Genomic DNA, 16514 nt, shown 5'->3' with positions numbered 1-16514 from the left:
AGCTGTGCATTATTTTCAGATTGAATAGAAATATAAAGTATGACGGCTAAAGTTGCTGCATCAAGACAATGCTGTAATAATAATAATAATAATAATAATAATAATAATAATAATGTAATATGTAAATGTAATAATATAATGATTATATCATAAATGTTATATAATTACTATATAGACTGCTGTACAACAATAACAAATAACAACATCAACAACAATAATATCAAATAAATTAAAATTTATTGTCTGTGCAATGCTTTATTTAACAGTAACAACATCAACAACAACAACAACAACATTAGTAATAATATAACAGTAATAGAAATACATTTTATTGTATTCCAAGTGAAAAACAGGACTGCACTATGAAAAATAACTAGGCATTTTTCTCACATTTGTCTTTGGAATGGGTACAATAAAAAAAATATTTTGTATTTTAGTAGTATCCTTAGTTTTTGGCGTTTGTATAAATTTCCACCTGAACTACACATGAACTTTTGTAGGATTTGAGGTACATTATTAACCTTCTACTTCAGGGACTTGTTTACTGAACTATTAGCATGCTATAGAAAATAATATGCAAATTAAAGCAAAACAAGACTGTTTCTTATAAAATCAATTAAGTGTTAATTGCACTGTTTATAGAATGTTTATAAGTTGTATTTACTTTGTAACAGATTGTTAGTTAACAGATTGCCTCTATCATAAATGAACTGACATAAATATTTGCACTCCACTGCCGCTTGGTAAGTACTCTGACCCTGATACCAGAGGATTGTAAATTATTTGAACTCCGAACTACAAATTTTATTAGCTCTACAAATGGCCCATTGGCTCATCAAGTTGAAAACCTGTTCAGTTAAATATATAATTTATTAATTAATAATTACACTAATTATATATCATATGCACAATTATGAATAATTAGATTTCACTTTCACACAAAAGCTGTTTTGTTGTTTGAGCCTGAATTTTCTGGCAATAAACAGTATTACCAAAATCATCTTTGTTGCTTTCCTAAATTAAATGACAACTAGACGAGGACTTGGATGAGGCAATATAAACACTTCTGTCCCTTTTCTAAGATGCCTTTACAGGTTCAACAAGTTTAACAGCTTCATGGTCACATTAAATGTACGTTCTTCATTCCTAAATAAATTGTCTGAAATTTATTTACACTGAATTTCAAGTCAAAGTCATATGCTCCTTTTGCTAGTTAGTATCTGTATGAGCGAATGAGAAACATGATGTAAATAAAAATATTAGGCTAATTTAGGCTAACAGCTGGGCTAATATCCCAGCCTGTGTGGGGGTCTAAGGGTGAATATACTACATTTTAGATCAGAGCTCTGCCGGGGTAAACGTACAGTCTCTTGCCAGAGAGCCTCAGTGTCTCGCCACAGAGTACACGCATTGCAGCGCCTCAGCCGTCCTCTCCTGCCTCCCTCTCGTCTTCTCTCTGGGGATGTTTCTGCTCTGGGAGAACTTTAAAGCTGCATAGTGGAGCGTGTCCTTGCCCTGCTTATTAAGAAAAAAAGTTAATATAACAATACATAATAGGAGTTACATCAATTAACACAACAGGGGTTAATGGTCATTACGAAGAGTAACACATATAAAGCAAATTGTAAATCATTTTGTAGTATAGCCTAGACAAAATCTCAGGACAATGGCTCCCTTTTAATTAAAACTGATGTTTGAAACATATAATTGATGTTCAGAAATTAGTGATATAAATGCTTTCCTTCAATTAAACTGTACTAGCAGGTGGAATTGTACCACACTAAAAAGGGTCTGGCCTAAAGATATAGCAGGTAGTGATGTTTTCTTTGCATATTTGTATAAATATATTTATTTGTAACATAATAATTCTACGTTGTTTAGTTGTTACCTGGGGGGTAAATGTTAACACGTGACCTGAGCGTACTCTTACAGTTTTGTACTGGCAGAAATATTAATGAGATTACAAAATAAACTGAAATCAGATTTAGATAACCTTATTTAAAGCGGTTAATATATTCTAACGGTATTATGCTAGTTTTTTATACTGATAATATTTTTTTCTTGTAAGAAGTACCAACTAATTGCCATTACGTGTAGCCACGCTAATGCAGCGCCAATAGCATAACCTATAAATATCATGCATTTAATTAAAATAGTTTTGTATTAATAACATTGATTATACTGATTTCATTAACACTTTTTTACTTAATTTTTTGAAGTTTACCTGTTCATTGTTCATGTGATGATTTGTCTGGAGGGTGTTTTCGGAATTTACTTCTAACATTTAAAGAAAACAGACAAAGTGAAAGTAAAATAAATTAAACACAAAGAGAAATGTGGAGAAAGGGTGGGAAATGTGATTTTCATTTACCTACATTCTGATGTTAGACACTATTTCTCGCCTTTATTTGTCTGGAGGTTCCGGCTAAAATTCGGGCAAAAACAAAATGTTTGTACGCCATCTTTGCAAAACGGAAAAAAATATAACGAATTTTATCAATATGGGCCCTACCTAATGAAGAGAAGTGCATGGCCGATCGTACCGAGATGCCTTACCTTTGCAGACCGGGCAGTGTCCGCTATATTGTTTTCTGCAGAGCAGTACCGTGAGTGCGCTGAGGAGCACGGCGCTCAGCACACCCAGAGCCACGGTCACACGCAGAAACAGCTGGTCATGAAAGACGGCTGCATCGAGACAACACAGGACATGCTTTTAACATTAACGCTGGGAAACTCCACTCCACATAACGTTTAACAATTATACATCAGAGGTTTAACAACAGCACTCCAGCTTACCAGTTTTTGTTACTTCTGAGCATTCTACAGTGTTCAAGAGGGCATTGATTAAACGAACAACCGTCTAAAAAATCCATCTTTTCAAACTGATTTGTACTGTATTTCTAACGTCTTTTGAAAGATGCAATATATTTTTCACCTTTTACAAACTCAAAGTAGCATGTAAAGTAATACAATTTATGTAGCATGGACTAGACAACTCCCTGGACACATTTTGGGGAATATTCACGCACAAGTGTAAAACAAGGATACAGAACTTTTACGATCAAACCCATCCATCCACTTTCTAATCATTACAGGCTCGTGGGGGAGCAGGAGCCTATTCCAGCAAGCAACGGATGCAAGGCAGCGTACACTCTGGAAGTGATGCCAGTTCCTCCTAGTTACAATCAAATATTTTTTTAATATTCGCATAAAAAGTCACAGATTACTTAAAGGTGTATAAAGGAGCATAAATCTAAGAGGTCATTAAATATGTTTTTTAATGTTAATATTGCTTGTTCAATATTAACAAAACATTTAGAGTAAAACCTGGATGATTCACTGTTCCAGCGTGAGAAAAAGTGCAACTATTAGATTTAGTTTTTTACTCTAGCACAGCAAAGAGCAGTGTCTGTAGACAGTGTCTGCACTCTGGGTAGTTGGGTACACACAACACTAAGCTTCTGTTTCCTGTCATTGAGGTTGCAGGAAGTGTTCAGTCACTGTGAGTTACTGATTCTAAAAAAACTTGTTGATCTCAGATTTACCTTATAAGGTGAGGCACTGTTTCTTAGATAAAGCCCCTGCCTTCTTGCAAAGTAACCACAAAAATAGATAGCACAGGAAAAAAAAAAGACAAAACTCATCACATTGAAACATCACTGGAACCTATCTGAATATGTGGCGTTGATAGCTTCAACATTGAAAGATTCTCAATTTCTATTGGTTTTTAATTTACAGCACAGAGTGACACATCGAAAATTATGTTTTTACCACTGCAAGACAAAAAAAAAATGTTGTGTACATGGTCACCCCAGGTCTGAACAGCTACTGTACAATTTGCACACTCATTGATTATAATGTAATGAGGCAAACAGTACTACTTCTGATAAATGCATTGATCAGGTGAGTATCCTTCAGGCATGAGTCACCAAGAAAGATAATGAGTAAAGGAAAAAAATTACTATCAATTTTCTTTTAATCTTTATTTTTAACAATATAATAATTATTTTCTCATTAGGCATTAGTGAGAGTGTTCACATCTGATAGGAGATTTATCCCACATATCTTAGATTTGAAGCAATCATACCCTCCACCCCCAGCTCCTTGTTCAAGATAAGAAATGATATGTAACAGACTGCTCCAGACAAGGATATAGATACAAGGATAAGGATATGTAACAGACTGCTCCAGCTTTTCCATTACAAACTTCACTAGTTGGTACTCCAGTTGCAGCTCATTACTGTTACCACTGCTATAGTTACCACACCAGCATGGAGTAGGTGGGCAGCTGTTCTCTTCTGTTACCACTGATCCACATGTCTCTCTTGTGAGTCTAATCTATAGAGACAGTTAACTGATGAGCCCTAAAGGGGGCCTCAGTGTGTTCTATCAAGTTGAACTCTATTAGTCACAGTAGCACAGTCATAATTCAGCAAGGGTCTGCAGCAGAGCTGCAAGAGCTTAGAGTAGTCTGGACGTAAAATAGCACTGTCTCAAAGCCAAAGGTCTTGACACCTTCAAAGGTCTCAAAGCCAAAGGTCTAGTGTGGTATAGCCCTGATTGCCAGCTGCTTTCAATTTCTTTTAGACCCTCCTTCTTTCTGAGAAAAAGGTAATCCTTCCCTGTGTTTATTTTTCTAAAACACGTGCCATCCCCCATATCTCTCTACAGTTTTTGCTTCAGGCCCGTGACATTGCCAGCTTTTCCTGACACATGTGTGGCTGAGCTGTCCTCTATGGGATCAGCCCTCTGCAGAGACACTGGTCACCCCAGGCCTGAGCAGCTACAGTACAGTTCACACACTCATTGACTATGCTGTAACTAGGCAAACAACACTGACTTTGATAAATGTTAATCAGGTTAATATCCTTGATACATGAGTCACCAAGAAAGATATTGACTAAAGGAATTAAATAATTTTGATTTGAAGCCTTGGAACACATAAGCATTTTCTATTTAACAATATGGAGTTAAGTGGCTGATATGAGACAATAATCTTGGATTTGGACTCTACCCTTGGGTGGATCAGACTAGTGCAGGGTTGTGATGGAAAACCACACTCAGCAAGGACTGTTGGCCCTTCCTAATCTAGTGCCAAATACCTGGGACTCAGAAGACTTTTGACTGGTCAATGAGCTAACATGGCACATAAGATATATTGTAGTTTAAGATATAGATTACAATGAAATAAATTATTGAATTTGAAAATTGATTTATTGCACATAATAATTGATTAATTTATTAAAGATTACCCATGTGTCAGGGTCAATGAGAGGATTGAAAAAGTTCCATCTAGTACAGTTGAAATAAAAGAATGAAACTAACAAGCAAACATAAATAAAAAATAGCTTGTTACATAATACTAATATCAAAAATCTCAAACTATTAACAGACTTGCTCCATGAAAAGTTATCTCAATAGTCCTAAGGTGCTCAAAACAATTTTAGATTGCAAATACTAATTTATAAAGGTGAGAGTTCTTCAATGATTCATTGCATTTTGTAATCTGTTCTTTTCTTGGTTATACTGTATACATGCATGCACTGAAAATACAAAGTGATTCTTTATGCAGAACAAAAGGTATAGTACAGTGCCAATATTTTCATTTACCTGCAGTGTGAGTTGTATTAGCAGATCCTAAGATTCCTCTGGAAGTACTGCAGGAAGCTCCAGCTGAGACACAGTGTAGACACAGCTGCTCTCCTGATTCCTGGGACACACAGCTTGCCTCACACACACTGTTCCTGGACTTACTGCCTGAAACACAGACCAAAGGCCCTAAGTGTTCTGCTTAATTCTAATAAAACACGTGCATCAGTCTAAATATTTAATTTGTTAATATGTGCATATGATACATTTATAGTTAATTTTCCATGATGATGTGTGGTCAACAGTATTTTTCAACATTCATGAAAAAATCTAATTATAGTTCCATTGGTAACACTGTGGTTAGAAAGTACAGGGGATGTAAATTCATTTATATGTCCCTTATTGCTAATAAATTCTGAAGAGAACATTGAAACAGCACCAGTAATGGGATATTAAGAGATTGTTTTTATTATATGTTCATAAGTCAGATATTTGTCAACGTTAACTACTTTATTAATATTTACTTTGGTGTTAGCCACTGGGTTTATCATACACTTTAATTGATTAAAAGTTTATTTATTTATTTTATTAACCAATTATATTGCCAGAATTCTTATTTTTTTCCTTTTAAATTGATGGGTACGTATTTGTTTTTTCAGCTTATTAACGGTGTAAGGCGTCGTAATAGGGAATCACATAAATATGAAAACTTTCATATCTGATGTTCTTATTTGTTCTTATTTCATATTATAAAAAAACTAAAAAGTTAAAGCATGCAATTTCATTTTTGCATGAAGAAGAAAACATAAAAAATAAAAGTTCAGGTGGGTAGCTGCATCAGCATGCGTAGGCTGCAAAGACTAGTTAAAGAGACTCTAAATAAATTGAAATAATCTTTCTAGTTCTTACCATTAGTAAGAACAAACTAGATGTGTTTGCTGGTCATACCTTCTTAGATCTTGTGTGGACTGCCTATTATAATTCATACTCCAGAATGCTTTTCTAATTCTTTTCCCTCATACCTCTTACAGAAAACATGATAAACATTAAGCAGTAGTTCTTGTACTGGTACTAATCTGTTTATGCTGTAGTTTGGTGTGAATAAAGCAAAAGGAATAAAACTATATGCATGTGGCAGGTGCTCTTGTGTACCTGTCAGCAAGAGTGTGGTTCCATTCCCAAACTGCACATCAGTGTAACTCTGGACTCCACAGTAATAAGTGGCCACATCTGAGAGCTGCACCTGGAAAATGTTCAGGGTGAAGTTGCTGTACATTTTCTTCATTGTGAAACGGGTTGTGTTGTCAAATTCATTGTAGAAAGTGGCTTTATCTGACTTCCCAAATGAAGTCAGGACATATCTGGGAGGCTGACCCAGGACCTGTTTGAACCAAACCCAGTTTATGAGTTCTTCTGTGAAAATAAAGCACTCCAGAGAGACAGTGTCTCCGAGCCCCGCTGTCACTGAGAGATGAGGCTGATGAACCACATTCTCGGGAATGACACCTGGAAGACACAGACCAGCATCAGGTAGTTTTAGGATAGTATAACACTAGAATACATTTATAGAAGAGATCATTTTTCCTATCTACCAGTTTTCAATCAATTTGCCAAATTTTAAATTCAAATTAACTTCTTTGTTTCTTTTCACAAAAGATTGCACCAACGATGATTGTATATTTAAATGATGTTTCATTAATATGCAGTAATGTGAAATATAGTTTAACAAATTAAACCCACAGAAAAATAAAGTGTAAGTGCCCTTCATATATGTGCATAAAATTAAAATTCAGTTTTAGCAAGTATAATTTAACATATTCAAAAATGTTGTCATTTCTAGGTGATGCATAGTGGATGTGAAAATCTTGAACTGTAAATTTTGCATGTTCTTGCCTCAGAATGGTCAAGATCTGAGCAGTTTAGCACATTGAAGAAGAGAAGAAGCTTTGTGGTTACACAAAAAATGGTATTGCTTTAATCCATAAAATCACATTTATATCACATCAAACATCAAAGCAATGGTTAATAATTAAACAAACAACCTTTTACACCTTTTGAATCATTATGATACTGTTTTATGATTTTTAAGAAACCTGGTAAAATAATTCAGGTTTAAACTTACTTTTACTGGTACTGAAGAAAATGATGAGTCTTACCCAAAGTCTGGTCATTTTAAGAGCTCCACTGCGTTATTAATCATATAATGGACTGAGGAACCAGTATTGAAACCTAGGTAAGAGAATGATAGGCAGGCAATTGAGAGTTTGTATTACTGCAATGGGCGTATTTCACCAATACCTCCTCCAACACCCACTGAAATATTCTGGTCTGTAACTGCAAAGATTTATAAAAACCCAAGAAGATTCTGATTAACATCTTCAAATGAAACAAATATCTTTCTTAGTTTAAGAGTAGGTTTTTTAATACTTGTCAGTTATCACATTTAAAAAAGATAATACTCAAATTTCTTTGAAGAATATTAACAATTGGAATAATTTCTTAAAAGTTTCTTAAAAATCAGTTTTTTGAATTGTATGTTTTTTCTCAGATTTGTTTTCATTAGGTGAGAAAAAAAGGCAAATCTTTGATTTACACAGGAGCTACGTTACTTAAATCTGAAACCACATGAGAAGATTTTGAGGTATTTGTTCTTTCTTACTTAACAAGTATTTCCTTGGGTTGAAGACTCTTTTAGAATCAAATGTGATATACTGTATATAGTCATTGAAATGCATCTATGAAACTGGTTTTCTTCTATTTGATTTGATTCAGGGATCTTGTAATAACATGTTCTCTTACACAGACTTAGTAGATTTGAAGGTTCTCCAAGACCAGGATTTTGACTAATTATTATTTTTTTCAGATTCTAAGCTAATCTGTAAAATTTTAATAATGGCTCTATATAACAACAAACTGTCTTTTTTTCTCAGAACCATTTTTCACTAGGAATGACAACAACCAAGAATGAAGTGTAATAAAATGTTATTGAGTATTTTAACTTAGTCATTTGGCTTGGCTGAGGGCTAAACTCCCGACCACAGGATGAGGAGAATATGACCTCCATGCAGAGTGACCAAGTTGCAGCTGCAGATCTGGGGATGTGGTGGAGGTGGATGAAAAATATGTATTTGGAAAGCATTATTGGGGATTACGTACAGCATATATAGTGTTTAAGTGGGGAAATGACATCAGGATTGATTACAAATTACTGGCAGCTGAGACTGAGACATAACTGTTGATAGATCCCCTCTCAAGTGTTTGTTATAATGAAATAAATCCCATTTATAATATACATACAGTATAAACATTTAAAATTTATTGTGATATGTGCCTGAGTACAGTGAATTGTTTACATGTGTGTTTCCTCACATAACAAGTTATATTAAAAATGACATAACAAATGTCATCACAAATTGCTGGACACACGAACATGATGAGTATCAACGACACAGTGAAAAGTAGCCCTGTTAACTTAGGGGTAACAGTGTAAAATATAAGTATGCATAAACGTATGGTTAACAGCAATATACATTACAATAGTACAGAATACAATAGTAGCAGTACATATTAGAATTACTGTAATTTTCAGCAGCATTCAAATAGCATCAATATGCTGTTCAAAAGCAGTGGGGTATAAAGTAATAAACTTTATTTTATATAGCACCTTTAAAGGTGGCTTCTCAAAGCATTTAAAGCAGAGGTAGGAGGATTAAGAGGTGGTGTTCAGAAGTCTTATGGCTATGAGAAAGAAGCAATCTTTGGACCTAGAGATATGAGCTTTTATAACCTTAATCTTCTGTAAGAAGGAAAAAGAGAAAAATCTGCATGACCTGGGTGGTTTTGATCCTTAATTACCTGCCATTCTAAAGCAGCACATAGTAAAGATGGTCTGAATGGAGGGGAGTCCTGTACCAGTGACGGCTTGAGCTGCCTCCATCACCTTCTGTAGTTTCTTTTATAATCAGGAGCTGAACAATTACCAACTACCTATATGATGGAATCAAGTCAGGTTTTTGGTGATGCGAATGCACAGAAACTTGAAGCTGCTGAGCATCTCCACAGCAGCCCCATTGATATAAACAGAGGCGTGGCCTCCTCCCTGTTTCCTGAAATCAACAACTACCTCCTTAGTTTTGCTGATGTTGAGGGAGAGGTTGCTGTCCTGACACTATACCACCAGGTGCTTTATTTTTTTCCTGTACTCTGTTTCATCATTATTTTTGATCAGATCTACTGTACAATGGTGGTATCATCAGCGATCTTAAAGATGGAGTTGGAGCTGTGTCTAGCCATACAATCACTGGGAACAGAGAGAAGACCTGGGGGAGTCTCCTGTTTTAAGGATCAGTGTGGAGGTGATGTTGCCGCCTATCTCATATATTCAGATCTACCCATATCAGAGAAGTATTCAGAATCAACTCCAACATCTTGGTGACCAACTTGGATGGGATTATAGTTTAAAATGCTGAACTATAATCTATGAATAGTAATTTGGCGTAGTTATTTATAATATCTGATGGACAGAACAGTAACTCTGTACCAGGCATATTATATTACTGCAGTGGTGGAGGGAAAATGCCTTGCACAGAGAAGTGTAATTCCACATTCATAAATGTAACTCATGTTGTTGATAATTCAGTGTGTATACAAGCTAGGGTGGGTAGCTGCGTCAGCATGCGTAGGCTGCAAAGGAACAAGTAATAGGTTTATTCCATGCTGAAAAAAAGAAGAAAGAAAACACAACGTTTCTGCCATGGAGCCTTCTTCAGGTGTGAGAGAGACAAGGCAGTAGGCAAAAAGGTAATGTAGAGGGAGAACAAAGGCTGGGAGGGAGGAGGAGTGATAGGCGGGAGCAGGGGACAGAAAGAGAGGCCAATCAAGAGGTGTGAAGTCAGAATAGGTGTAGAGAGGTGTAAAATGAAACTTCCACTGAATGGAGAAAATTTAAAAGAAGAGTAGTCTGTCGTTAAGAGAAGGGGAAAGGTGTGATCCTAGCTGCAGAATAATTTTGGTTTCGGTAGTCTTTCTGATGTATGAGTTCGGAAAACCGTCTTTGAGAACACAGATGGAGAAATTAGAGTGGTCATGGCCGTCAGAGGTGAAATGAGAAACAACGGGCTCGGAGAGATCTTTAATCTTCACAGCCCTGACGTGTTCTCTGAAGCGGTCTCCGAGTCTCAGTGTATACTAACTATATGACCTGCTTTTTCTTGAGGATCTGAATATTTGGTTTGACAAAAGAAAGGATATCAGCTTCACTAATGTTTCTTCTTTTTCTTTTATTTTACCCTAAATACATACAGCACATCATAATGACCCCCTCCACTCCCCAGTACATCTTATTGCCCCCCCCCCCCATTTCCCAGTCCTCATGGTGTGATTACAGTAGGTATTCTACTTGAATCCCCAAATGTAGTGTTCATTATACACTATGGTGAGCAATGTCAGATTATACGTGGCTTACTCAGGTTGCCAGATTTAGTTTGCATTAATAACAATCTAATAATATGATATTACATTATATTATATGGAACTCATTGTCTCGGCAATTTCAGTGACTACCAATTTATTCTCCTTATTCTCATTGCTAATAAAACACAATATCAGAAGGAAGAGTATTTTAACACACAGTTGAACTCGACCAGCTGATTAGTCTTGAACATAATCAACTACAGGTCTCAAGTAGTCCTCTTATAAAATGCCCTGTTGCAGCCTTTGTGTGCATGTAATTGCAGGCATATTTATACACTTCTTGCAAGCCGTGCTGAAAAAGTACATCCAAGTCATTGAAAGGAGGCTAAGGTAGTCTTGGGGTTGGATACTCTGGACACTCATATTCTATTCACGGGGGTGATGATATAGCCTCCAACCTTGTTTCAACTAGTAATATTGTTATGGCTGAAATTTTGAGAACTTCCTTAACTAAAAATAAACACGTATACAGTAAACAGTACTATTAAAAAAGTTATCTAGATTCAGACATAACCTAGAAATCTTTCTGGAGAAGAGAAAACTATACTTAAATGAATGATTAATGCAAAACACATTAATTATTTAAAAATATAAAAAATAGAATTGTGAATCTTTACACATTTACCTCATTTGCCCTTTTGAAACTGAAAAAGGAATTTGGATTTCCATTGAATTCAGGTTTTAGATCTTTCTGGGAAAAAGGAGATGTGCATCTCTGCTAATTGTTGTAAGTGGGTGTCACGGACACGGACTGAAATCCGTGTCAGGTCTTGTAGTAGACCCTATGGGATGCGGTAAGAGCTGTAGAAAACAGGAGGCGTGGTAAAAGGGAACACACAGGGGTTTAATAGTGCACAAAATAATAGTGACAATCCATGAGACAGTGAATGGGGAAGACAGAATGGCATCCAAATCCAAACGGGTCCAAAGGCAGGTCAGGGCACAGTCCAAGAGTCCATCAATGAATAATCCATCCTGGGACGCGACAAGGTTAAAATCCCCGGGACAGGGGAACACACGGACAGACAAAAGATGGAGGTCCAAGGGTTACGGGGCGAGATTCTCCAGACTCCGGGCTCAGGAAGCGGGAGGTGTTGAGATGAGGCCTATGCCTTCAGGAGACGGACGTAGGGTTTCCTGGTGCTAGGCGGGCCTAGCGACATCTTTACCCTAATGATGAGCCCCGAGGACTGGAGGAGCTAGTCTTTAAATAATAAAGCTAAGAGGGTACACCTGGGGAGCTTAACAATCACAAGGACAATAATGTGAGCAGTTGAGCGCCCTCTAGGGAGGGATGTCAGGCGTGGGGGACAAAGAGTAGAGTAGTACTGCATAGTACATGAAGAGTCATCATGCCTATGAGGAAGGAGAGATAATATTTTATTATGATAGTATTTCCATAATTACCCATCAAGAAAATAAATAATAGCTGTATATCAAATGTTTTTGAGACAGAATGAGGAAAAAAAACTAAGAGTTAAGATACACTAAGTGTTTCTTAAGTGCTATTGTTTTCAACTGTGCATCACATTTCATATCACAGTAATGCTTTTGGGAACCTAGAGTGAGAGAGTGAATTGCTGCTCAGAAGCCTATGCTGAGGTACATCAAAAATACTTGAAATAGGCACAAAAGTACAAAATATATTTGAGTTCTTCATCTCCAAGAGCACAAGAGGGCACAAGACAAAAACCACAAAAAGCAAACAAAAACCCTGACAAAAGCACAACTGAAGAATAAAAAAAGCTAAAGCTGATACTCATTTTGTTATTTGTTGCTGTTTAATAAAGTTATTTATAGTCCTGAAATGCAAGGCTTTAGCCATAACTCAAGGTAACTAGGAGGACATGTGTACTCCACACTTATTTATATTGCAGCTGAAATAAGAATAAATTATTCCTTAGAAATTCAGACTTTACCACAAAAGGCAGTAGCACACATCCAAGGATCTCATTCAATTGATTTTTGAAGGAAGGCAGGGTATCATCTTAGATAACATTTCTCTGTAGTTTGTTCCACACTTCAAATTACAGCACTTCCTTACAACACTTTGGTGAAGGAAGTGCCTCTTACTTTGGGTTTTAAATACACTTCCACATAGTTTCCATTTTGACTACTAGTTCATATTTTACTGTTCTTTGTGAAGAGATCTGCTGTGCTGACTTTATAAATGCCTTTGAGGAATTTGAACACTTACAGTGGTGTGAAAAAGTGTTTGCCCCCTTCCTGATTTCTTATTTTTTTGCATGTTTGTCACACTGAAATGTTTCAGATCATCAAACAAATTGAAATATTAGACAAAGATAACACAAGTAAACACAAAATGCAGTTTTTAAATGAAGGTTTTTATTATTAAGGGAAAAAAAAAGTCCAAACCTACATGGCCCTGTGTGAAAAAGTGATTGCCCCCCCTGTTAAAACATAAATCAACTGTGGTTTATCACATCTTTGGAAAGCTGAGTTCAATTTCTCTAGCCACACCCAGGCCTGATTACTGCCACACCTGTTCTCAATCAAGAAATCACTTAAATAGGACCTGCCTGACAAAGTGAAGTAGACCAAAAGATCCTCAAAAGCTAGACATCATGCTGCGATCCAAAGAAATTCAGGAACAAATGAGAAACAGAGTAATTGAGATTTATCAGTCTGGAAAAGGTTATAAAGCCATTTCTAAAGCTTTGGGACTCCAGCGAACCACAGTGAGAGCTATTATCCACAAATGGCGAAAACATGGAACAGTGGTGAACCTTCCCAGGAGTGGCCGGCCGACCAAAATTACCCCAAGAGCGCAGCGACGACTCATCCAAGAGGTCACAAAAAACCCCACAACAACATCCAAAGAACTGCAGGCTTCACTTGCCTCAGTTAAGGTCAGTGTTCATGACTCCACCATAAGAAAGAGACTGGGCAAAAATGGCCTGCATGGCAGAGTTCCAAGACGAAAACCACTGCTGAGCAAAAAGAACATAAAGGCTCGTCTCTGTTTTGCCAGAAAACATCTTGATGATCCCCAAGACTTTTGGGAAAATACTCTGTGGACTGACGAGACAAAAGTTGAACTTTTTGGAAGGTGTGTGTCCCATTACATCTGGCGTAAAAGTAACACAGCATTTCAGAAAAGGAACATCATACCAACAGTAAAATATGGTGGTGGTAGTGTGATGGTCTGGGGCTGTTTTGCTGCTTCAGGACCTGGAAAACTTGCTGGGGTTAATGGAACCATGAATTCTGCTGTCTACCAAAAAATCCTGAAGGAGAATGTCCGGCCATCTGTTTGTGACCTCAAGCTGAAGCACACTTGGGTTCTGCAGCAGGACAATGATCCAAAACACGCCAGCAAGTCCACCTCTGAATGGCTTAAGAAAAACAAAATGAAGACTTTGGAGTGGCCTAGTCAAAGTCCTGACCTGAATCCGATTGAGATGTTGTGGCATGACCTTAAAAAAGCGGTTAAGGCTCGAAAACCCTCCAATGTGGCTGAATTACAACAATTCTGCAAAGATGAGTGGGCCAAAATTCCTCCACAGCGCTGTAAAAGACTCATTGCCAGTTATTGCAAACGCTTGATTGCAGTTGTTGCTGCTAAGGGTGGCCCAACCAGTTATTAGGTCTAGGGGGTGTAATGTTTCATAGCCGTTCAGGGACGCCAAATAAATAATCATAGTGGCTCTCTGAAGGCACCAGTTCTGTAGGGTTTGGGCAGTTACTGAGACAATTTTCAATTGTAGCAGTAAATCACAAAGTTGATTCTTTTGATGGCTTTAGAATCCAACCATGCGATATAACTCAAACAACGCACACACACAGGTACTAATACACGAGGATACATTTATTAATACATAGAATATGCCTTAAACCTAACAGATCTTATCGAGAGGGTTATCAGAATACAAAAGATATATATTCAATCAGTTACGAAGTGTTACACATCAAGAGGACATACATTCAGTATATCATTCATTAAGACCGTTTCATAAATGAACTTGGTTATAACTTCTACATTAGATACTCAAAACAAGTACAAAACTCTTAGGAATTAAATTGATATCAACTGGTTGGGATAACAATTGAATTCTCGAGCTGTAATGCATTGAAGTTGAATACTCATCCAATTTCTGGGGATTCAGATCTCCTGCGGGCACAAAGAAACAGTTGCAGGCTGTTGCTGTCCAATCCGCGCTCTCTGGCTGTGTGCCAGGCTGTGCTGTGCGGCTTGCGATGGTGCGCTGCTGATGCTCACTGACCGGCTAGTTAGTGTTGGTTTTAACTAGCAAAGTTTGTGCACAGGAGAAAAGATGACTGTGGGTCCCAGCAAGTCAGGAAGAGGACCGGTTCGTTCCTGATGAAGAGCTAGTTCTGAATAGTGATTCAGCTGTCCACAGTTCTGACCTGTTCACGAGGCCTGCTGCTGGTTACTCTCTGGCAACCTCCACTCTAGACTCTTAGAACAAAGGAAAGTTCTGGCACTCGGACACACTGGCCGTTCCGTGGTTGTCCGGGCTGAGTCTCAGGATGGTCAGGAGGCGCGCTGCGAGAATGTCCTGCCCTTGGGAGCCTTCTGCTCCTGGGCTGTCCTGCCCTGGAATTCTCCTTTGAATTCCCTTTAGAACAGTCCAAAGAAGTCCACTCCTGAATCTTACTGAATCTCCCGAATCTGAATCTGAATCTCTGTGTTGCCTGTTTTTACCTGGAGGAACTTCAGCTCGTTGATTGGCTGAAAGTTCCATGGGCATCAGAGTCCCACGTGGGTTACTCAGCCCTACCAGTCCCTGATTGGTTGATCAAGGTGAGATATGAGTCACTTAGTCCTGACACTTAGTAATGCAGTCCAGATGTCCATCTGGCACTCCCTAGACAGATAGGCGCCAATGGATGACCATTGATCATGATAGCCAGACTTAGCTAAGTGCATCCCCCTTTGGGAGCTGTCCTAGGAAACCTTAAATCACCCTGCACTAATGGTCTCTCTGTGGCTGCACCACAGAGATGAACAGAGAAATGGGGCCTCATTTGGGAAGCTCAGAAACACTTAATTCTGCCTTATTATTAAGCCTCGCCGCTACAGGGGCAATCGCTTTTTCACACAGGGCCATGTAGGTTTGGATTTTTTTTTCCCTTAATAATAAAAACCTTCATTTAAAAACTGCATTTTGTGTTTACTTGTGTTATCTTTGTCTAATATTTCAATTTGTTTGATGATCTGAAACATTTCAGTGTGACAAACATGCAAAAAAATAAGAAATCAGGAAGGGGCAAACACTTTTTCACACCACTTTATATCAGGTCCCCTTATATCGCCTCTGTTCAAGACAAAGACAAAGTGGGCACATACTGTTTTTAAAGACCAAAGCAGTAAGATGCTACATTGGCAGAGCTGCCTAAGGCCAACACAAGCTGTTAGCCAAAGCAAGGAAAAATCTCTTTCTCTGTCTGCATCAGAACCCTACCAGCAT

General features: G+C 37.5%; 1 protein-coding gene across 1 annotated transcript; it reads right to left on the bottom strand.

Moving 5' to 3' along the window:
- Nucleotides 1-361: 361 nt before the first annotated feature.
- Nucleotides 362-9526, bottom strand: LOC148836362 (uncharacterized). Its single transcript, XM_088914145.1, has 6 exons — nt 9502-9526; nt 6742-7095; nt 5611-5757; nt 2557-2685; nt 2225-2277; nt 362-1518 (listed from the first exon to the last, which is right to left on the bottom strand). The coding sequence occupies exons 1-6, from the start codon at nt 9524-9526 to the stop codon at nt 1384-1386; spliced, it is 843 nt and encodes a 280-aa protein (XP_088770271.1). The 3' UTR covers nt 362-1383.
- Between the last annotated feature and the right edge of the window lie 6988 nt (nt 9527-16514).

Source organism: Atractosteus spatula, chromosome 4 (assembly GCF_055471065.1).
Source record: "Atractosteus spatula isolate fAtrSpa1 chromosome 4, fAtrSpa1.hap1, whole genome shotgun sequence".
In the NCBI taxonomy this organism is placed as follows: Eukaryota; Metazoa; Chordata; class Actinopteri; order Semionotiformes; family Lepisosteidae; genus Atractosteus; species Atractosteus spatula.
This window is presented reverse-complemented; position numbering and strand designations above follow the sequence as displayed.

Excerpts from the sequence above, each read along its gene's own strand:
- LOC148836362 (XM_088914145.1), bottom strand. The coding sequence starts at position 9,526 with ATGGAGGCAGCTCAAGCCGTCACTG. Across the intron at positions 5,758-6,741 it reads AACCACACTCTTGCTGACAG|GCAGTAAGTCCAGGAACAGT; the intron begins GTACACAAGAGC and ends TCTGTGTTTCAG. Across the intron at positions 2,686-5,610 it reads TAATACAACTCACACTGCAG|CCGTCTTTCATGACCAGCTG; the intron begins GTAAATGAAAAT and ends GTCTCGATGCAG.